At 39.8% G+C, this 24,374-nt stretch overlaps 1 protein-coding gene across 2 annotated transcripts; it reads left to right on the forward strand.

The window, feature by feature from the left end:
- Window positions 1-261: 261 nt before the first annotated feature.
- Window positions 262-11,045, forward strand: RXYLT1 (ribitol xylosyltransferase 1). 2 transcript variants are annotated; one of them, XM_084205802.1, is made up of 6 exons: window positions 262-408; window positions 814-993; window positions 1,959-2,061; window positions 6,969-7,283; window positions 8,926-9,096; window positions 10,128-11,045. In XM_084205802.1, exons 1-6 carry the CDS (start codon window positions 267-269, stop codon window positions 10,543-10,545), a joined length of 1,329 nt encoding a protein of 442 aa, XP_084061928.1. In that variant the 5' UTR covers window positions 262-266; the 3' UTR covers window positions 10,546-11,045. The 2 variants fall into 2 exon arrangements, with proteins under 2 accessions (XP_084061928.1, XP_084061929.1); XM_084205803.1 differs by lacking the exons at window positions 262-408; window positions 814-993; window positions 1,959-2,061 and adding an exon at window positions 4,095-4,137.
- Window positions 11,046-24,374: the final 13,329 nt, after the last annotated feature.

Consider the following 24,374-nt stretch of genomic DNA (forward strand, 5'->3'; position numbering starts at 1 on the left):
CTGGTCTATCCAAGCTTTGCTCATTATAATAAAATTCCCATAACCTGACTGTGCTGTTCATCCATCCCTTTACAACCCGGATACCCGCCATCGCACAGCTGTGCCGGCAGCGCCGGGGGGGCTGCGGCCAGGAGCAGGCCAGGGCCCCGGCGGCTCCGAGCCTCCCCGGCGGCCCGGGATCCTGCCCAGGCCGGCGGGCGGAGTCTGCTCCCGCCGCCACCGCCTCCCGGCGCCGCCCGCCGGGCCTTCCGCCCGCGCCGGGCGGGATGCGGAGCGCTCGCAGGCGGCTCTGCTCCGCCCTGATCGTCGCGTACGGCCTCTTCTCCCTCTACGCGGCCTACACCGTGTTCCTGCGCCCGCGCCGCCCGGCCGCCCCTCGCTCGCACCGGGACCGCCGCGGCCCGCGAGGTGAGCGCGGTGGCGGGGCCGCTCCGAGCCGCCCTGCCCGGCCTGTCCGCGGCCGGCGGCGCAGCGGCGGGTCCGGGGCGGCGGGTTTGGTGCGGGGCCGGCCCGGCGGGCGGGGCCTGGTGCCGTCCTCTGGGGGAGAGCGGGGCCCGCGCCTCACCGCTCCCCGCTGGGCCTGCGCTGGCTGCGGCCGGTCCCGCTGGGCCTCGGCGGGCACCGCGCGGCACGGCCGGGCTGGAGGAGGAGGAGGTGGTGGTTGTGGTGGTAGCGATGGTCATGGTGATGTGCACGACCCAGGGCTGTCAGGTGCTGCGTGAAATTACGAATTTGAGAAAATTAATCAGTTTTCCAAAAGTTGTGAATTTGATCTTCTTTTTAAATTTTTTTTAATGTGAATCACGCTTTTAGGTTTCACAGATCATGTTGCCTTGGGAAATGAAGAGTGGAATCCGTGGGATGCGGATGAGAAAAATGAGCTGGCTGCTTCTCAGCAGAGATATGAAGCTAATCTTAAAATGATAAAATATGTGAGGTCTCACCTTGAACCGACCAGTCTTAGAGTACAGATTTGGGGCAAAGCAGCAATTGGTAAGCAGATGTAGTCAATGTCTTGGTTATTTAACCTTCCTGGTATAGCACTTTTCTGTGTTTCCTGATGACTAAAATTTATCTGTATGATTCAATAATATGTGCATCTGAACATGAGGAGTATTAGGGAAATGCTACCTGTTACTCAAACTCATAGCAATATAAGAGTAGTTGAACTCCCTTTTTATCAATTTCTTTCAAGGCTGTTTTTCTGCATCTGTCAAGAAAAATGTCTCAAATGGCAAAGAAACGCAGTTACTTTTTTAATCCAGTCTAGTTCACAGTATGGCACAAGGAGGAGCCTCTTACTTGCCTAAGCAGATTATTTATTTTTGTCACATTTACACTTTGTGAAATAAAGCATCACAACATGAGAAATAAAGCATTTTCTGTATTGCAATGTATTGTAGTACTGCTGCCACTGATGAACTTGGAAATTCTTCTTTTGTGGAAGATACTGAGTTTCCCCTCTACACAAACTAGGAGCTAAGGTCTTCTCAACCTCTAACTACTGCTGAAGATATATCACTGTTCTTAGTTTAGCTTTCTTGTAAATCCCAGGCTTGCAGTTGAACTTTCATGTAGCATTGTAGAGCACATGGGTATATTGCCTTCATAAAAATTGGTGCATTTCACAAAAGCCTAAGGGAGGTATGCTTGTCCTTAAAGTGCCAATTAATATTTGCTCATTTTTAGTGGTATGTGGGCTGGAAAGAGCTGCTAACAGAAGTAATGTATATTTTCACCTGCTGATATATTGTCAGCCAAAGAATCTTTTTAAATGCCAATGTGGGAAAAAATAATCTTGACTAATTCTAAGTCATATTATGCAAGAAGCTCTGACATTTTTTTCACAAGTTCTTGTGTTGTGATGCTTTTTCATTTTCCAGAAATATTTTTTTTAGGAGCGTAGAGTTGGCAAGATCTGTACATTCAAATTCTCCATCATGTCTTCATTTATGTAGGTCTTTACCTTTGGCAACATATTTTTGGAGGCCACCTTGAGCCAGCTGATGGGATTGCACAGTGGAGAGAAGGAAGCCAAAATGCAGGGAAAACATACTTCAGGTATTGTTCATGATGTTGATTTCAATTGTGTAAACTCTTAACAAATAATGCATTGGAAAGGTAAACTAAATGGCGCACTGCTCAGGCATTATTTTGCCTATCTCAAAGTTGTAGTTATTTTAATGCAGTTGCAAGTACTTTAATTTTGTAATGTTTTTATAGCTATGGGATATGCACACAGCTTCTCATTCAAAATTATAATTTATACACGAAAACACATACTTGATAAATCTAACTAATTCTAGACCAAACATGTTACTGTTAAAAAATGGAAAAACTAGGGAGCAATTTAATCTGGTTTATGATGGTTTGTGTTATTAAAAAATAAATGTAAAAACTTACCAATGCTGAGAGGAAGAGCAGCCAAGAGACCTCAATGGCAGGGTGAGCATACAACCCTGAGAACAGTGTAAAGAGCTGGGGCCTGGGGGCTCATAGTTGGTGAGATCAAGCATGCATGTGTGGGGCAGGAAGATGCCTCCTGCTCTTTGGTTTCTGCTGTATTCAGGGGAAAGGAACTTGGCTCATTCGTTCATAAATAGGAATGTGTCAAAACCATAATTTGTGTATAACAAAGGCTACCTGTGAGACCTAGCTTCTGGTTAGCTACTTGATTTGCAAACCACAATTTTGTATGTAAAGGAAGATTACACTTAAAGCACTGTTTGCTTTAACAGTGCTGTTTGATCTATGATCATGCATGGTTTAAGACTGTTGTCAAATGTTTTATATTATTCAGGGAATGATATAGAGCTTTTCTCTGAGTCCCTGTTTAGTACCATTTTAATGCTTTCTGTGAAGATACAGTGAAATCCGAAGGATTTTTTGTCTCTTTGGTCAGTTAGCCAGTCTGCAGAAGTAGGTCTCCTGCAACACTTAGTCACTTGCACCAGGACCTGCCTGTTAAAAAAGTTTTCTTTAAAGATATAAATTGCACAGTTAAGTGAGCTTAACTTCTGAAACATCTGTTGCTTCAAAAGGCCATTTTTTCCTTGCACAAGATGCGGTTCTAGCTGAAATATTTGAAGGTAGTGTCTGAAGCACACATGGTGATTGTGAATTGAAAGGAGGTTTTAAGTGATCACAAAACTTTTTAAAATAATTTTGAATTACCAAAGTATCTAACAGTAAACATGGTACAGGCCATAGAGTTTTCCAGAAGAAATAGATGAATTTATGTACTCTTTAACAGAAAAAGCTATATTCCTTGTCCGCAAATAAAAGATGATCCTACAAGTTTAGAGAATCAACTATGAACAATGCTTCTGCATCTTGGTAGTTTCCTTGACAGAGCAATAGATTTTTCAATTCACAAATATAGAAAAAGGACTGTATCCTTTCTTTGAATATTGGACCAGTGCCTACAGTGTAGTTTTAGTGGCAAAAGACTTTGTTGTTTCCAGAGTTAAAATCTTAGAAGCTATAGAAATCCATGATACTGTGGCATGATAAGGTATCTTCCTGGTATTGACATAAGAATTTCTTTAAGCTCTTGCTTTCCACATTTATATCATAAAAATAATTTGCTGTACTTAATGAGCCTGTCACTTGACTGATTATGGTTATTTTCTTTCTAGTGTCCCTATTTCAGATGATTAATAACCTCACATGTTTCCCTAGGGTATGCATCTCTCAAAGAAAGACTTCTATGCCTGCATTTAAATATCTTCTTATGTCTAGACAAGCCAGGGATAATCAAGTCCCTATTGTAATTTCAACTTGGATGCTAGATCCTATAAAAATACAAAGCTTAAGTTTAGTACCAACATAACAAAGGTTAACTTTTGACAGGCTAGTAGAAACTTGTTGTGCACAGTACAGAAAATATGCAATATAACTGTTATTGTAGCAACTAGGCTTCTGAAATAGCTATTTTTTACTGTATTTGGAAATACTAGCTCATGTTGTGGAGAAGAATTATGTGATTTTGGCTTCTCACTGGTTATAAAATTTTCTAGAATTGTTTACTTTACTGCCTGGCTGAGGTAAATTATCTTTTGATTACTAGATGAGGCTAGAGGGAGCTAGCTGAGGTGACATATTTGGAGAATATGTGCTGTTCTGCAGTTCTCTGTGGTAAGTCTAATGATTGTTGAAAAATAGATGTCTGGTGAATGTTTTTAAAGAATACCAAATCTAAAGACACAAAAATGCCAAAATACCACTTGAACACAGTTGCATGAATAAGCCCATTCTGTATATTTATGACGGAGAATACACATCTCTAATATAGATTTTGATGGGTACATATTTTCATCAAAGAAATTGCCTAAAAAAAATGCATGAAGTATCAGCTTCTCCATAAAATGCAGTGATGTTTATTTAAAAAGAGGAGTGGTGAAGGAACTTCATTGCTGTGGATTTTAGTACCATCTTGGCACAGTCATACAAAAAGCAAGAGAGCAGGATTTAACACTTTCTTTGCCTTAAAGAAATTCACACCCTTCTCTCCTGTCATCTAGGAAGATGTTGTAGCGCACAGAGTGCCAAACTTCTTACCTCTTATTTGGCAAGAGCTTTCTTAAATTCTTATTTCCCCCAAGTCACACCCTCTCTATTTTATAAACTTTCAGTGCTGCTTTGCCTCAGTCAGCTAGGAGAGGTTTCTGTGTATCAGAGGATTCCACCTGGAATAGCTTCTGGCAATTTAGTTTTAATAAAACCCTGTAATGAAGCTTTTTGAAAATCCAAAACCACTAGATCCACTGGATCCTCTTTACCTGTGTTCAGACTGACATGCTCGTAGATCTTCATCAAATTAGTGAAACGGGATTAACTCATTCACAGCAGTTCATGTCTGTATATATGATCAATGATCTTACCTATTGATAAGATTCAGTGATCTTACTGTTTATTACAGACTCTTCCAGAGAGGGAATTAATACTGACTGTTCTCCAGAGTCCTCTGAAGTTGTTTTTGTAGACGGGAGTCACTTCCTGTGATTTCGACTGCCCCTTTCCAAGTTCTTTTCTTGATTTTTCTCATTGTTATGTAATTACTTTTTTGTGTATGGGATATGTTTATGCTGGATGTATTTATTATTATTTCTCTTATGGCAAATGTTAAATTTAATTGTTGCTGTTACAGAATGGCTGTCTCAACACCTTCAGAATGGGCACTGTAAGACGCAGTCTAAAATAGCATCTTTTTGTGTGACTATCTATCACTAGTAAGGAAAAACAAGAACTTTGTAGAAAGCAAATTATGTGTCCAGTCCAAAAAATGTAATCTTCCCTTATTGTCTTTGCTCTAGCTTTCATGTGAGTGGTTAGTACTGTAAGGACTTCTCCCTCAATTTAGCAGCTTCTGTAGTGTCTCTTCCATTTCCCAATCCCAGTTGCTTCTGATTGGCAGTTAATAGCACAACCCTAGCATGGTGTTTTGATTATTAAAGTATGGATTTATGAGACTTGCACTGTTACTTTTTTCCCCCACTGTAATTTTATGCTGTTCAACTACATATATTCCTACAAACAGGTCATTGCTTCCTAACCTGTACATCTTGTTATTGCTATAAAGTTGTTACCCTCAAAGTGCTGAGTTGTAGGAAAAACTCTTTTTCCCCAAGTCTCTTTGCAAGCTGATCACTGGACCATGTACATATTTAGTCTCTATTTGAGTCATTCCAAAGCTCAAGGTATTCTCTCTTAGGAATCTCAGTGATTCTGTTCTCATTGTCTTTTAAACTTTGGATTTAAGTCTTGATCTGACTTAACATTTAATGTTAGAAGTCTTTATTCCAAGTCATGAGTCTTATGAATCTTGACTCCAAAATACATCACTTCCACCAAGCCAGCAGCATGTCAGCTTAACTCAGGTACTTGTCTAAGGTCAGTCTGCTTCAGATAACTTCACTGGAGTAGTTTTTACAGTTTTTGTGGTGAGAGCTTTTTTCCTCAGTAAGTATATTTGAACTGGAACTAGCTGTCAGACTCAGCACTTCATGAATTAAAACTCATTGTTTTTTTAAATTGTTTTGCTTGTACCTGAAAAACTAGTAATACAGCAGACCTAGAATAGAAAATTATCACTTAACTGACTCTTATTTAAAAAAAAACCAAAACTGTTTTCCCCCCTCCACTTTTTCCCAAGCAGTGTAACTGCATTCAGTCAATAATCTGTTAATACACCAGGTAACTGAAGAGCAGGAGCTGGCAAATACTGGTTTGCTTCATTGCAGTTCATAAATGGCTTTTGTCACATACTTGCAAATGATTAAAGATTTAATGATTTTGCTACATGACTGAAATTCTGTTAAATACACTGTTCAAGATCTAGAAATGCCATTTGATAACAAAAATGTTTGTGCTTACTACCTTGTATCAGAGCCTCAAGTTTAATCTGGGGTCATACAGCCAACCTAAGTTTGCATTTAGATAGATGTTTCTTGTGTTATCAATTCTACTCAGAAGAAACTTACCAAAATACTGAGAAAAGTAGTATGCAAGACTAGCTGTCACTCTTAATGATACCAAATTGTGTATAGTCTTCAGGTTTTTGGGAGGGCCTCTCGTTCTAATACAGCATTCATTGGTTATCACTGGAATTAAGAAAATGTTTAACCTGTAGTGAGCATCAAGGTGCACCCTTTTTTGAAAGGTTGTTGATTAACACACATTTTGAGGTTCGAGTATTGTATGAGTTCTGATTTATTGACAAAATACCTTAAGTAAATCACCTATTTCCTGAATAAAAATGAAAGCAGCTTTACTCCTGTGCTAAGCAGTACATACTAACAGCAGAAGTGGTTGTAGTTGCACATTAATTTTGCAGTATATTGCATTTATTTTACTGAAGAAAAAATCATCCCTGGAGTGAAGTGTAGAAAGACTAACCAGAGGACTGAGGTCAATAATTTGTCTTACAAAGTCTTACTTTTTTTGATGTTGTATTTTGGTTTTCTCAGTTTCCTCACTGGCCCGTCTGTAGTTCCCGGCTACTTCTCGGTGGAAGCGGAGCATGTGGTGCTGGTGCTGAACGGGAGGGAGCCCGCGAAGATCGCCTACGCCACGCAGTGGCTGCACTACGCACAGACACTGATGGAGACCCGCAAAATCCAGCACGTGGCAGTGGTGCTGCTCGGGAACGAGCAGTGCAACAACGCCTGGATTCAGCCATACCTGAAACGAAACGGGGGATTTGTAAATCTGCTCTTTGTTACGTATGACTGTGCGTTTGTAAATGAAGAAGATATTTTCCAGTGGCCTTTAGGAGTAGCTACGTAAGTGCTATAGACAGAAGTTGTAATTCATTAATTAATTGTTGTGCGTGAGGTACGGAAAATATGACTCTTACTGTTTTTGCCCAAAACAATTTTAATAAGTAAATTGCAGAATGTGATCCTATCAGTCATTCTAAATCATGTTCATTCTAAATCAGGCATTGGAGTCTTTGAAAGTTGCATTTAGCAATAAAAATGATACCAGGAAAAGGGTACTAGTGTTTAGGAAACTTTAGGGAAATGAACCTATGTCTCCTGAGGTTTTCTGTTTATTCTTTCTTGAGTAGATTTGCTCTTGAGATTTATCATAACTGCTGATGTAATACATACCAGTGATGTGGAGATTCAAAAGATACTTATGTAATAAAGTTGCAGGTACTATTTGTTCAGAAAAGGAAAGAGTACTTTTTTTTAACTTCCATTATGTCTCAAAAGGCTTCCCTGTTTGGAATTGTTATACTCCAATATCACAGTAGTGTAAGCTGGCTTAACTGCTTGTTTAAAAAAAACCACTTTTGTTATACTTAAGTGTTCAAACTATTCATGTGAAGTAAATAAAGGTTTGGTTCAGCTAGATGCATTTTTACTTCTTATTAACAGAGTCAATAGAGGTTTAGCTACTTAGCAGGGTAATAGAAGCGGAAAGGAATACCGGATTATTTTCATACCTTGTGTTGGAATTTAAATTCAATATCCTGTATTGATCCAGTTTCAACAAGCTGGAAAACTGTAGAGTTTTTATATACAGTTTGAACTTGTTCACAGTGTCCCCGACATATGCTAAATTTGGATTATTGATGGTGTCAAAGAACTGATGGTATTGGAAGTTCCTAAGGGGAAAGAAGTTGAGTTTTGAGATGCAGAGATTAAGGTGACAATTAAGAGAAAGCAGCAACACTTAGAACAATAAACTAGGGTGCACAGCTGGGTGGAGGAAGATAAATTTGGTATCAAAATGGGGTTTCCAGCCCTTGCATACAAGGGCTGTAAAAAACAGGCTAAAAGCATGAAAATTTGCTGGATTTTCCAAGAAAGGGGGACAATGAAGATGTGGAATGATGCAAAAATATTTGTCATGAAGGAGCAAATGCTTATTAGAAACTAAGTGAATTAACATTCATCATGCAGGAGAAGAATGAGGAAAGGACTGCTCCATCAAATAATGTACAACAAGCTATTTAGTAGCCAAAAGATTAGATTATTGAGTTCACTCAGATCAAAGTGAGATTTTCCTTTGAGAGGTTACTAGTGATATTTTCAGTAGAGGAGCATATCCAGAGGTTAGGGTAGATGAGATTTATATGCCATAGTTACTGTTAAACTGGCCATTTCAGTCAAAACTTGTGGTTGCATCAAGAACAGCTTCTTTGGAAAAGCATGTAAGTCAAGGATATTCTGTAATATGCACATTTAATATTCTGATGTTGAAAGAAGATGTAAGTTCTGGACTGATGGGGGTAAGGTGAATAAAGACATACTTTCAGGACAGGACATGAATTGGTTTACTTGTGGGTCTGTCTGTAGAGATGCAGATTGGCAACAATTGGTTTTAGTTGTAAAATATGATGCAATGAAAATGAAATGCTGCAAAATGTTTTCCTTTGATATGGTTGTCTAACTTACTCTAACATTGTTTTTACAGCTACAGAAATTTTCCAGTTGTGGAACCCAGCTGGTCAATGCTACATGATCCAAGATCATATCTATGTAATTTCTTAGGAACAGTTTATAAGAATTCTTCTAGAGAAACCCTAATCGAAATTCTGAAACAGGATGGGCTTGACAAACTTTGCTGGATTGCAGCCAGAGAACAGTAAGACTTTAATTTACTTCATGAAAATATTCAGAGTTTTTTGTCTGGTTCATTATTACCAATCTTTTCTTGAGCATTAAAAAATAATACAAATAAAGGCAATTAGTCGTTAAGTCAGGGAATTGTGCAGAGACTCTGTTTAGGTCATCATAACATAACTGCTATACATTACATAAGGCATATTTTTAAATCTAGTATAGAAAAGTCTCCTCTATATATAACTATCAAAGACCATCTGCTTTTTTCTTACAAATATTTGATTATGAGAAGAAACACTTGTCTTGTATTTTGTGGAGTTTAATGTCTTTAGCAGAAGATAGAAGACAGCCATATTTTCTTGTGTTTCACATGGGAGTGGATTTAATCTGTACAGCACACTTGTTTTTTGACTAACAAGAGTAGGGTTCTGATTGTATTTCTTAACTTTGAAAAGCAGCACCTATAAAATGTTGGATAGCAGGCACAGTGGTGCTTAGGTAGACCTTAGCTGCCCTGATGAAGAGTCTCAGGAGATGGATTGTACCTGTGACATAAACTCTTATCTCCCAGACGTCTTGAGGCACTTCAAGTAGATGAATTCAGGTTTAACCAATTGCTCTACATCCTGGCTTTTGAAGAGCAAACCTCTTTTGGGGCCAAAAAAGTCATTAAAAAGTCCATTGAGTGTCTCCCTTTTTGTCTGTTTCTGAACTATGCTGTGAAATAAATTGACATATGTGTCATCCAAGTCATGCAGAAGATTTGGAGTGGCATTTCAGTTTGTTTCTTACACTTTTAAGTATTAATAATTTCCAGAAAGGGCCACATATTACGATCTATTTTTAACAGTGACATTTTCAATAAATTTTTAGAAGACTTTTAAGAGCAGTTAAGACTAAAAGTAAAAGTTAATTGACTGTGTATGTAATATAAAATTTTTTACACTAATAGCATTTTCCGTTTAATAACTAATAGAAATTAAAGCATATCTCTATTTTTTCATGGCAGTGCCTGTGAGGAAAATATTAATTTTCACTCTTTTTTTTTCCTAGGTGGCAGCCTCAAGAAACAAATGAAAGTTTCAAGAACTATCAAGATGCCTTGTTGCAGAGTGATTTGACATTGTGCCCAGTGGGAATAAATACAGAATGTTACAGAATTTATGAAGCTTGTTCATATGGATCTCTGCCCGTTATAGAAGATGTAATGACACCGGGTGATTGCGGAAATTCATCAGTCTACCACAGTGCTCCATTGCAATTATTAAAAACCATGGGGGCTCCATTTATCTTTATTAAAAACTGGAAAGAGCTTCCTGCTATTCTAGAGAAAGAAAAAAAAATAAGCTTACAAGAAAAGATTCAAAGGAGAAAAAAGCTTTTAGAATGGTATCGAAACTTCAAAGCATGGATGAAACAAAAATTCATTAATACTTTGGAAAATTCATTTTTGCCAAATGATAAAGGATAAATTGTCCCTTTTGAAAATCTAGGATAGATGCAGCCTAATTTCCATTAACCTGAGGCAGCTTTTATTTAAAAGTAACCTCACAGGACAGGTGCATTCCTTTTAAAGTCAGTGGAATTGCTCTAAGCTTGGCCAAGAGCTACATTTGGCCCTCCAGTGATTTTCAGAGAGGCTGTTGACGTTATAGGATGGTACAAGGATGACAACAGTTTCATTACTATTTTCACAATTTTTATGTTGCTGTGTGACCTGGTAAAAATTTTAAGGATAATATCTTTGAGCATGTGAATTTGGTAAAATCTGACTTAAGAAAATAAGTTGTGTTTGAAGAAAAAAGAATGGAGGCTGTATGGTACAGGGTAATTTATGAGGGAAAGTAAAAAAGAAAAGTATTACTACGAAATCGCCAGGTTTAGCATATTCTGGTAAGTGCTTGTTTTGAAAATGTGAACTGTTTACTTGGTTGACATTTCATTTCCAACAAAGTCGCCATAAAGCTAAAGACTGTGGAATAAAAATGTGTGTTTCAAGGTAAAAATAGAGAACTCTTTCTTGAAAATATTTGATAGCAATATAGTTCATCTTTAACCTGAAATATCAAAATTACTTTCTTTCATTTATTTTTAGTCTTGGGCCATACCTTTCTGCATTTCTGCACTTCATTACCTGTAGTTACATCTGCATGTTCAGGACACTGGGCCTTAGACATGAACCTCTCTGTAGCTTATCTGGTTCCTCAAAATCTGCTGAAACTCGTCAATGCCAAAAGATGGCAGAAGTGTAATACTGCATGTTTATGGTACTATGTGTACCATAAACAGTTTCAGTTCTTTTTTGTTAAATGTAGCCAAAGGGATCCCTTCCTTTTCTTGTGTGTGTGCAGTTCCTTCCAGCATGTTCTGCTGAGCAGTAGGACTGCACACACACCACTGCCATACCAAAGGGGTATAGTAACCACTTCTGTCTGACCACAGCATCACACGTGGGGTCATTCTCATGCAGCAATTCAAAGGCTGTAGAGCTAAGTAGTAGTCATTTGTGTACTGATACTGTCTAGTTCTGGAGCATATGTCACACAAGGGCACTTCTGTGGGTAATGTGAATTGTCTGTCTAACAGGAACTGCTGTTGTCATCCACCCATTTCATCTGAAGTGTCCTGCAGTTGCATTACAATGCAAACATACTTCATTCAGCTGAGACTGGAAGTACAGCAGTGAGTTGATGAGCACTGCTCACAGGTGGACATTGTTAGACCAAATTCACAACAAATGTCCACACTTAGGATCTGAAGCCCATCAGCAGTACACAGCACTTGAGGGTTAGAGGAAGCTTGAGTATCTGCACTAACAATAGAAACATGGAATGCTTTAGGTTGGAAGATCATGAACCCCCCCCGTGCCAGGGGCAAGGACACCTCCCACTATCCCGGGTTGCTCGGAGCACTATCTAGCCTGGCCTTGGATTAATTCCGGGGATGAGGCATCCACATCTTTTCTGGACAACATGTTCCCATGTATCACTGCTGTAATAATGTAATCTCAGTGCTGTATTTTTCTTCTAGTAGAATCTTTATCTCTAAACAAGCTACAAAACTGCAGAACAATCATTTGGAGCAGCGTTTCTCAACTTGTCAGCAAGAGATCCCTTGGCACTCCTGCAGAATTTCAAGAAACTGCAGAAAACATCTCTCAGAAGTCTTTACCAGTCAGCTGAGGTTCTTATAAAAGAGGCTGCAGCTCCTAAAAAACTGTGTGCAGGTTGAAGTCTGAAAAACAGCGGAGTGAGTAACTTGGGTCATCAGCAAAAGAAAGATGCTGCTATTGATGTGCTCATTTCTAATGTGTGAGTTTTCCAAACTCATGGCCATTGTGTGTTAAGGGATGCTGAGACACGTACCAAAATTTTAGTAGAATTTCACTTTGCAGCTGCTTGCCTGCTTTGGGAGTTCAAAGGGAATTATTTTATCTATTGAACCAATTCTTGACACTTCAAATTCACCTTTTTCCAGCAGGAGCTGGCACCAATAGTTTTTTTCTTGGGTACTGTTTCTAGTGCTCATGGAGCAAAACATTTTGAAGTCAAGGGAGGGATTTCTAACACGTTAGGCAGGTTGCTAGTATTTTAATTGTTGTCTCATTCCATTGTCCAACATGTGGAAGAAATTGTCAACTCTGCTATATTTAGATCCAGAGCTGAGCAAGACCTTAAAAAGGACCTTGGTAAAGAAAGAATGAGACTGATGGAGGAAAGACAGTGGGGATTGCAAGACATCAGAGAGGTTGTCTTACAGTGTAGAGAATGGTTAAAACAAGGGAAGTTGTTAAGCCACTGGCAAAAAAAAAGATGGCATGCCACATCCATATAGGAGTAGATAGTATCTACTGTCAGTGAGAAGATGATGAATCAATTCAGTTGTTTAATACTGAGAGGCGAATGCAATCTCTGGTTTTGTGCTTAGCCCTCAGGTCTGAGACTGGGATCATGAAACATTGCTTTCCAGGCACAGAACAATGCCTCTTGTAACTGTGCCTGGTGTTTCTTGGAGAGATGCACAGAACTGAGCCTGTCTGGAGTTGGATTGCCAACTGTAGCTCCAAATGTTAGACAGATTGCTAATTATGTGGTGTTTTGCATCACACTTAGATTGGTGCATGGAGTATATAACTCTACCAGTTTCATTATCAGAAGCATTTCCTGCTGATGAAGACTTCAGAAATTAAGCTGAATTGCCTTGTTATAAGAAAAAACAGATCCAGCTTCTCCCAACCTTAGTGTAACTCTCTCTCCTACATTGTTCTGATCCCATTGAGTGGCTGTGAACATATGGCATAAACGGTTTAGAAAATCAGTTTCTAGAGAGCAATATGATTCCAAAGAAACATAACCAGTCTTCATAACTGTAATCCTGTAGATAAGGATGGGGCTTGCAAATGACCCATCTGCCACTTGCTTACTGTTCTTGGATATTTAAGTTGTGATAGTGTATTTTAATTGTTAGGTTTACCATCTTTCCATGACTGAAACTTACACAAGGAGTGATACAATGGAGAGTTTTCTAGAAGCCTTTCTCACAGAAATTACTGAGTCTGAGTTAGGATCACTGTGTGCTGGAGCACCAGTTTCTGTCTTGGCTTACTGCCCTCAGCAAAACACTTGCAAAACCACAGAAATAAATCCTGTTTCTTCTTGGCAAATGCTGCATGTTAGTAATAGCCACTAAGAACTGGGCAAACTCAGGAGCAGTTTCCATGCTACTGATTCCTAAAATAGTTCCAAGAATTCTTCCTGCTGTGATCAAAAAAATGAAGGATGATTGAACAAGATTATGCTTATTTTGGCCTGTTCATAAAGACTGATGTCGGGAGAGGCAAAAAGTATTTCAAATGCAGTTCCAACTGTGCTGTAAGAAACTGTTGCTTCCAAGAAAACTGCTAGCATAAGGCATGTTGGGACTGCCATTTCCCAATAGCTAAAAAGGGCTTTAATGTTCATGTAGTGCTGTGAATGCTACACAAAGGGTTTGATGAGTAAGATGAAAAGAAGAGCTGACCTGATGAAAATGTGCCTGAAAGGATGATGTGCAGTTTGCATTGTATCCCAGGACTCCATGTTGGTTGGGTTTTTTTGCTTTCTGAGTCCACAAAGTTAAGTTAAATCATTTGTACTATAAACCCTTCAGGGATCACTCCAAAGTGATGCTACAAAAACCATGCTCTGCAGCAGAAGTGACAGTGGATATAAAATCTCATTCCATCAGCTTATGCAGTTACAAAGAATTCCATGGAATTCTTACTCCTCACCAGTCCACAAATCATAACTGATAACCCTCTTGATAAAGAAACAGCTGCAAAAGGTCACATTATCAATCAATATTTAAACTGTTTGGGTGGGTCAAATAGCAGGATTTCTTCAGTGTCTCCTGAAAAATAAAAACCAGTAAATGGTTTTCAATATATCTTACAAATGTAAATTCCTTTTACTACTAATCTGAGTATGGATAACTGCTTTGAGTGTTGAAGTGTCTCCACATGACTCTAGTTTTAAAGAATGTGAAAGCTGAAAAGGTGCTAGAGGTAAAATCTGAGGACCAAGAGGAATGCTAAAGAGAAGAAGGTTAGTGCCTATATACATTTAGATTTTGTATTTATTTAATTCAAGGGTTTAAAGAGAAAATCCATCTTAGACTGGAACTACATGGCAGTAAGATGGTAAAGCAAAGATGTTCAAAACAGGCTATGTGTACCATTCACCCCCTAGGGTCCGGTGGTTCAATTTGGCTACTATTTTAAGTGTCTCGATTCAAGGTCTTATAGAGAGGCTTCAGTCTTCAGAGGAAACTGCTACACATGTTGAGAGTCAAGAACCTGCTCAAATTGCTGTAGTTCAGTACCCAAAAGCCAGTGCCTGGTGTTGAGAAGCTGGCCACCCAGCCAGGTGGTGGTATAGTACCATCTCTTACCTCCTGAGTGCCCTGGCAGCACAGGCATTGGAAGTCACATTTTCTTCCCTGAGCACTCTTGGATCCTGAGTGCAACTCCATGAATGCTGCTATAGTAGAATGCAAGATATTTCTGATCCACAGTCACACAGCACAGATGTGTTTTGTCAAGCGTGCCATGAAATAACATGACTCATTCTCTTAGCCAGTCTTACAGCAGCTTAATCACACAAGGATTGCCTGAGGTAAGAATCCTCAAATTGCTTCCTGTATTTAGCAGTCTCATTTGACAGTGCAAAATTTCTGGATTTCACATGACAGCATTCATCATTCCTATAGTCTTAATTTTTTTCATCTTCAGGAATTTATCATTTGTAGCTTGGGCTGCATTTTAAAATAAACAGAACTGAAGGTATTACACACAGTTTCATTAAATACATGCTTTCAGAAGATATGAGATGCAAAGTGAATGCCTCGAACAGAAATGAGTCATTCACTAAGATCCAAATGAAGACACAGCCCATTGAAAGACAGCAAGTTGTGCAGGTGGCCACAAATGAAGAAAAATAAATCTCTGAATGACTGAAATTAGCCTGATTCTTTCAGATTAAGTTATTCAAACAGCACCAAACTGTTAAACGTTGTATTTTGAGTTTGCTATATCAAAGGGGTTTTGTTCAAGGCTCAAAATGTAAGGTTTCTACATAAGTGATTCTTTTCATGGTTTTTTTCCTCTGCACAGGAGTTCTTTTCTGAAGAATAAAGGTAGTCTGTGGTCATGAGTGGAGATCCACATTAAGTAATATATTCATAGCAGATGCTGAAACATCTTCCTCTGTGGCAGCATATTTAACACATGAAGGTATTTGTGACAGCCCTTGTCAGCAATGGGGCTACCATGGTGCTCTATCTTATTGCAGGGACTTCTCTGGGATGTGAAATAACCTTGGTTTAGGCCTTCCATCCAGCCTGGACACTACCACTGCCCAGCTGCCATTTCAGAAACACAACCACAGGGAACTCCTGTGTTGAATCTCATTGCTCCTGCTATTGGCAGGGGGCTGGGGAAGGGTGGGATGGGATGGTAATGGGCTCCTGGGGAGAATGAGGCTACCCTCATTCTCACTGAATATGGAAATGGAGAATTAAGGGCAGCTCTGTTTCCCCCGAGGGGAAATGGAGTGTACTGATTAATTGCTGTAGGAATTTAAATGGTGCTTCACACTTCCTTCAAATGCTAGCATAGCTTTAAGACAGCCAGTGATGTGTGTTAGGTGGTATGCATATTGCATATCCCTTTTTGCTGGAGGGTTCAATTTATTAATTTAATAGTGTTATATCAATCTCTGTCTCTTTGCTGATGATTGTGGAGTATCATGACCGTTTTACAGTGAAAACAAAATAGTTTTACTAATGCTAAAATTGAAGACAATATTTCATCTGATGAGTACACAAGCAGAGATTTGTACATTATGCCATGTGGCACCAATTTTGCTTCCTTCCCCTCTCTAATCAGGCTCTGACTGTTTCTTCTTCTGTGTCTCTTTTCTTTTGCTGACCCTCTTTTCACTTTGTTATTTTCAGATTAGAGAAAATTGCTTTCTGTCTGGTAGGGATATAATTTCCTTGTACCCATGGAGAATTTCACTGGGTACCCAGTCTCAGAGTAGATGTAATTAGGCTTTTGCTGAATTCCTACTGTAGCAAAACTCATGCTATTTCACAGCATGCTGCCAAAATATCTCTCCATAGGATATTATGTCTTCTGAGTGCTTGTTTCTTAAACATTTGGTCTGTTGTTTAAGCTTTTTGACTGTCCATATTAAGAGTTCAGTAAAAAGGATTATGTTTGTAAGAGAAAAAAGAGGACTAACTTGAAACATCTCTTTGGTTTCCATCTTACATCAAAGAATACTTCTCATTCCACGAAAGAAACTTCATATGCAACTATAGATACCTGAACACAGCTTATGGTATTTGACACCAAAATTTCAGACATTGGCTCATGACTTCTGGAATCTGAATTCGGTTCCCCACAACATAAATTACCAAGGGCCAAATCCACCAGAGATATTCTTATCCAGGGTAAGGTCTAGGGCAGGGCAGTTCTGCTTAGATTGACTGTCCAAAGGACTAGTGCTTTCAACTACTGCTAGACAGCCTGTGGTGCTTGGCCTGCTGGTAAGCTATCCAATGCCACAAAGTGGTACTTAAAACTGTTGCTTTTTTTGTTTCTCAACTGCAAATGCACATTCCTTATATGCAGGTAAACAAGAAGTTCTCCAATCCTTGTGTTGGACAGCAATACATTTTGAAACTTGGGGAGTTTGAGTATGCTTTGCCCCACTATCCCAGCCATTTATACACTTGGTTAGTATTTTCTGATTGGGATTTTTTATATTGTTTTAAAAAGCCTTTAAAATAATTTTTCTTAAACAGCTGACAAGTGGATATAATACTTTTCTGTTTAGTACTTAAAGCAAGCACTTAACCTGCCTCTGGGTAGAAGACATCAACAAGACATTTCTACCATGTAGAACTACCAACCTTCCCCTGTTTCCCTGTTGACTTTAATGGGAGTATTCAGTTATAAGTAAACCTCTTTGAACATCAGATTGTTTTATCAAAGGAGCATAGCTTCTCTCTGTTGAATTCACAACTACCACTAACACCACCACCCTCTAGCATCTTGATTGCTCTGATATTTTGTTAGAGGTGGCTCTTCTCCTTCGGGGTTTTGACTAACTTGGTTCCTCAGACTGCAAGACCAGTCATCATCATGGCTATCCTTCTCTACCTTCTGCTACAAATAGGGGTTACAGATGATCCTGAAGAGAGAAATTATTTTGTTAAGATCTGACATCTTGGAATGACCACACATCACTGTAATATACCTAGTCTCAATATGAGAGGTATAAATCTTTCAAAAGCTTTGTAACAATTTGTCAGCTGTTTAATGTAGCAAGAGTAACACACATGTGAAGTGTGTGCTAAATGGCTGACTTAAAACAGTTCAGGAGGCAGAGAAGCACTCAATGCATATTATATGAACTTGCAACTACACTTGACAGAGAAACATATAAGATGCTGAGAAATAAATATTACTGCACCAAATTAAATATGAGGTTTTAAAATCACCTGCAATCAAATAGCAGTCTGCGTTTCGGTGACCCTTTTTATAGTGTTTTGTAGCTTGCATTTCACATGGATGGGTCAAGAGGACAAGACTGAAGGAGCAAAAGGAAAGAAACCTGAGGCTACAAGAGCATGGGAAAAACGAGGTATGGGGACAGCAGTAGCAACCTCTGCTTTAAACATCTTCAAGCACTGCCCAAGGAAGTAGCTTCACTCCCTGCTGTAAGAAACTCTGTGGTGTGTGTGATACTTGTACTACCCCCACTGAGTGTATTTCCTGGAGAGCATTGTTTCAACAGTCACCTGTGAATGACTCAATAATGTGGTGCAGTTGCACTCTTGCTAGAGACAAAACGCTGCCATGGTTTGAGTAGATTTTACCTGCGTTTATCCCAGACTTGCTTGACCTCCTGTGTTGTGCTGGGTATGTAGGCTCTGAAGGGAGCTCTGCAAACATCTGAAGGCAAAACCATGTCTCAGGTAAGCACTCATCAGCAGTCCTTGATACATCTGCATGAGAGTTACTGTGTGCTGACCATGGCCTGCAGCTAAGCACCCACACATCCTCTCATCAGGACAAGGGAGAGAACAGGAGCAGTGAGAGCAAGAACACTCACTGCTCATAGGTTGAGATGAGAACAGTTTAATAAGTAAAGGAGCTAAAAACAGGTAGCACGACAGCATTCATTCACCACCTCCAACAAGAGAGCAATGCCAAGGTAGTCTCAGAGCAACAAATTATTTGGAAGAACCCCCCTGATGCTGAACATGGCATCATCTCACAGGAAATACCCTTGAGTCAGGCACAGGGTCAGATTTTTTACCCAGTCCCATCCTACTCACTGGGTGAAGGGGGCAGTGTGGGAAAGAGCAACAACACTGCAAGCACTGCTCAGTAATGGACATAATATTGGTGGTGTCAACTGTTTTGGTCACAAACCCAAACCACATCAGAGGGGCTGCTATGTTGAACATTTACTCTATCCCAGCCACAGCCAATGCATCTTGTGCTGCCTACCTTTCCCAGGCATCCTCCTTTCCTCTAATGGTCAGTGGCTGCTTTTCATGGCTGACTGCTATTCATGTAATTTCAGGTAGAGAAAGTTAGAGGGCTTTTGTTTCAATGCAGTTGAATTATGTGAATTTGACCTCTGCCAGATGTGACTTCCATTCTGAAAGTGTTTCTCTTCATCAAAGTAGCAAAAGACTAGTCTTACCACATCATCCCTCGCTGTTCAGCGAAAGCTGAATCCACTGAGGCTGCAGTGAACACAAAGGCATTTAGAGAAAGCCAGTGATCCAGAACAGGCATTACTAACTTATCATAACACCCTCTGTGCAAGAGATTTTGACTCAGTTCATGAAGAAGCTCTGCACCACAGGTCCAGTAGCAGGTCTGTTACAATTTCAACATCCTTGGTAGGCACAAGAGGGTCAAACTATACTTGGAACAACAAAGGAAAAGTTAGACATTTCACAACATAAGATCTTTGTGGTTTAGATTAATCAGTCCAGATTATCTTTAGGTACATAGAACAGATGGACAGTTTGTCACATGGGCAGCTCAGTAGATACCACAGGCTTGTATGTCCTTCACAGCAAGTCTCTGAGGGAGCAGTGTGACCTCAGAGAAGATGCCAGCTGTGCTCCTACATCCACTCCCTGTTCATCATCCAAGCTTCTTGTTCTTGTTGTACTTATGGCTCGTAATTCTGGTCCATGGTTCTCCTGATAAAAGCGTTATCACAAATGAGGAAAAAGTTCTTAGAGGTTTCTTGTTTAAAATCACATTTAATTTCTTTCATTGAAAGTAGATGAATGGCTCCTTTCTTACCCTCTCCTGCTGAGTTTTCACTGAAAGAACTGCTTTGCTGGAGAAATAAAATAAAAACAAACTGCAGAGAGCAGAGCTGTAACTATTTTTTATTTAAGCAATAAAAAAGCAATACTCCAATCCTTAATTAAAGCAAGTTGAGACAACTATGTGGTTTAATGATCTGGTAGAACCCTTTTTATTTCAAGAGGAGCTACATTTGTCAAGACAGGGAAAATCAGGGAAATAGATCTTGTTTATCTCACAGAATGACTATTATCTCCTGAAAATAGCAAAGTTCTCCATTTTAGGAAGCGCAGTTAGAGTTGGCTTCCCAGTCCCCTCTTTGTGCCCCTGAGTAAATGCACGTGGGAATTTTTACACAGGAGTACTCTCAGAAGACGTGGAGCTGGCATCACTGCTTGGTAGCATCTCTTCTCCTTCATCACCCCATCCCAATAAGTTAGCTATGCTAGATAATGAATTGCAGCACTCTTAAAGAAGTACTGCAAAGGGCACTTGGCAATTCTGGACTACTGTTCTGTGTAGTTACAGGATGACCTCTCAACCCCTCCTTTTCTCAGCTCTCTTCAGCTCCTTATCCCCCAAGCCATCCATGTATGATTTGCAAGGCGTCCTTTGTCTCCACACTGGTAATATATTCTCTATCTCAGGTCCATGATCTTTCTTCAACAGCAGCTTGCCATGGGAATGGGAATGGGAAGGGACTTGCAGAAAAGCACCCATGTCCTGCTTTGTCCAGAGGGGTTCCACTGAGATGTCCTGAGCAGCTGTGACAAGTCAGAGCAGTATTATGCTCAGTGAAGATCGTGCATGGACTGGTAACAACTGAAGCAACACCTTGTGTCCTTAAATGCTGTTTTGTCCTAAAAGATATTTGAATTTGTGTCTTTTTATTAAGCACGATGACTTCATCAAAGCAGCAGCTGACTGGAGCCACTTAGTCAGGTTTGTAATTTTCCTCTGATCACAATTACCAATGTTTAGCTCCTGGGAAGCTGGTGAGACACATGCCCATGGGATCAAGAGCACTCTGCCAGATGCTGGGAGCTATGTTCTCTGCCTTCATGCTTTTAACAAACACAAACACATGCCAACCCTACCAGCTGGGTCAGATAGGATAAGGAAAGGCTTATTGTTGAAACCACTCTAGTTCATGAAGAGTATCTTTAGAACTGTTTTTGAATAGGGTGTAAAAATTTGAAAATTCTCAGGAGAGAATTTTCTTTGTACTAATCTTGTCCTTTTGGGAATTCCCATAACTGCTAGGATATTGGACTACAGGTTTTCTGTATGGGATGAGTAGGAAGGACATTTTCAGTGGTTACAAACTGATATCAACTAGTAATATTGAAGTTGATCTGGGTTTCTTTTTAGATTTTCAAATAGAGCATTTCCATGATGAATATTTAGAAAAAAAGGTGTGTAGCCAGGCCACATACGGCACCTCTTCACCAGAGGGAAATAGCACTTTATGATAAGGTGCTAGGAAAAGGAAATTTTTTATGGGTTTTTTTCTGGAAAGCCTCTCTCTGTGCATATTTTGCTGTAAACCTTGTTTGTCTAATACATATTTACATAATAAATTCAAGCCTTTTATTTCAAAAGGCTTTTGCAGTTTTCGACTCATCCATACAGTGGAATAAAAAGACTTGACCAGATCAAATGTAGCAGATCTGATGGGTCTGCTCACTAAGGCCTGAGATTAACCTTCAGGTCTGAAAACTAAGCAGTTAAATTAAACTGAACAGGAGTAAGGCTGAGCAGTGGCTGCACTGCTGACCTGATGTGCTCATGGAACATGATCAGCCATGGGGAGGGGAGAGCAGAGCATCTGCCTTGCCAGATGCACACAGGGTGCCCAGCACAGACAGAGCAGCTGGACACACTGTGTGGGGCTTGTCTGAGGACACTGCTGCCAGTCAAGCAGCAGAGATCTGGGGTATGTGTCCTGCTAGAAAGAGCAAAGCAAATCCTCCCACACGAGGTGACCAGATAGCAGGAAGGTGCTCAGGGGCTCCCAGGGCTGGCTGAGGCAGGCCTGAGTGTATTTTGAGCTGACAAAAGAGGCTGTGCTGGTGGCTGTGTGCCATGGCCCTCCTGCACAGCCCATGCCCTCGGAGGAGTGTGGGAAGCAGGGGAATATTGAGTCCACTTTGAAGCTTCCTCTGTGCCTCTGTATCAGAGAAAGATTAAACCCATTCACAGTAAGTCCCCGTGGGATGTAAATTGTTGGTGCAGCACAGCCAGTGCTGGGGCCGCTCCTAACCCTTTACTCCCCTGTCCCAGCTTCCACTGCATCCTGGCAAAAAGGTAAAAATTAGCACAAATTTCACCTGAACTCAGGATGTCAAGGACAAGAACTGACCCAGATGCCAAGGAATATAAACAAAACAAAGAAATAATTTGCAAGAGGAATTAAAGTTTTAAGAACATTAATTGTAGCTCCTTGGTGCTTTTCAGACCGGTAGGATGATTTGGATGGTAAGACTAACAGTGTCCTACAGCCTGCTGAAGAAATACAGAGAAGGCAAAAAGGAAAATTATGTAGGTCTCTGTGTCAAACAACAAATCACAGAACCACAGTACTGGAAGCGACCTGCAGGGTCATCAAGTCCAACTCTCAACCCTGCACAGAACATCCCCAAGAGTCACACCATGTGCCTGAGAGCATCAGACCTTTTCTCTCCAAGTCGCTAACAGCTTGAAAATAAATATCCATGGTTACATCTGCTCTGTGAAGGCAGAAAGAGCCTTGCATGTTGATATTTGCCACAGACCAGTATATCACTTTGGTAAACATGACCACCATAACATAAACAGCTGTTGGGAACATGCAGGGAGAAAATTCAGGATCACTGTGAGGGATTTCAACGTCAGTAACTTAAACAAAAGACTCATAAAGCCAGAATGAAATATCCTTGAAATTCTTCAGCATTTCAGTAAATGATGATTTGCTAATATTAGCAAAATACTGCATCCAGTACTGTAGTCTTGTCAAAACTTCATCTTGCAAAGGAGATGAGGAAAGTCTGTGCAATAAAAAAGCAATAGTTGTTTAGGTTACACTGAGTGTTTTGGCCTCAAACAGCCTGTTTGCTGTGGAGCAGAATCTCAATCAGCTCTGCAGACCTTGGTGACTGACCCCAGGAAAAAAACCGTCTGGGTTGGGGGGGTTCTAGCACTTCAAGTATTTAAATCAAGATTGGGTCTTTTTCTGAAAAACATATTCTATTTCATTTTGACCTATGAGACCTGAAGCAGGCACTCCTGAAATCTCTGCTCTGTATAATGCAGCAGGTCACCCTAGGAGATCCATAGTGACTTATCAGTAACTCAATAACTATGACAATTAATGTAGGCAAGTGTCATAATTTAATGGTGATGCCATATGCCCAAGCACTTGATGTTCTCAGTGGAAACACTATAAGCTAAATTTCAGAAATGCAGTTTAATTGTAATGCTCAAAATTCTTTATGTACGTTTACCTCAAGAAGAAGGGGCTCAGTTTATATTTTGCTGTATATGCTCCATTTTACTAAGAGAAGAGCAATCTTTTCTAACACCCACATGATGTGATATATCATGGCAAAAAGAAAAAGAATTGTTTTCATATAAGTAAGACTAATGAAAGGAATTATGCAGGGACTCAATACTCTATTGACAAGTAATCCCAGGGACCATGAGCCAGCATATTTACAAAAATAAAGGAGGAGCTGGCATGGTGTCAAGCTGCTCTAGAACCTATACTCATCTGTCACTTGCTTTTCATTGTCTTCTTTTGACAGCTTTTATTTTTTTATTCCTGTTCAAGATAGAATGTCAGGCCCCCAGAGATTTAAGCAAACATTTAGAAACTATGTGCTCTGTTAAGAAAAACAAACTTTAGTCTGATACTGTAGGTTCAGCATTGTGAGGATGAGCTAGTTACCATCCTGGTTGGGCACTGAGATGTCTAGATTTTATAGAATATCATTAAATCAACAATATGTGATCTTTACTGTTACAGATGAATATCAAAAGAAGCTTGAAATGTTAGTAGAGTTGGTGATTTTGTTCTGCTGGCAAAACAGGTTCCTGTATCTATCAATCAACGAGGTCAGGCAGTCAAAAATCCAAATGCCCTTTTATTTGTCTGTAACTTTTGAACCATTGTTTTAGAAGATACTATTGTGCTACTCAGTGCAGTCAGAAATACTGCCTTGACTCTTGTACAAACACCACCTGTATTGCTCATCAATTCTACTTCCCGAGGTATTTTTATCTTAATCCAGTCTCAGGAAAAAAATTATATTTTCTATGAAACACTCAGTTTGAGCTGTTTGAAAGAAGCAGGACCATATTGATAATGGTATAAAGAAAGTGAGCTTTAAGCTTTTGTATTCAGATTCAATTCTTGCTCAGCAGGGTCTCTTAAATGACAT

The sequence above is a fragment of the Fringilla coelebs genome (genome assembly GCF_963513975.1).
Source record: "Fringilla coelebs genome assembly, chromosome: 5".
Taxonomy (NCBI): domain Eukaryota; kingdom Metazoa; phylum Chordata; class Aves; order Passeriformes; family Fringillidae; genus Fringilla; species Fringilla coelebs.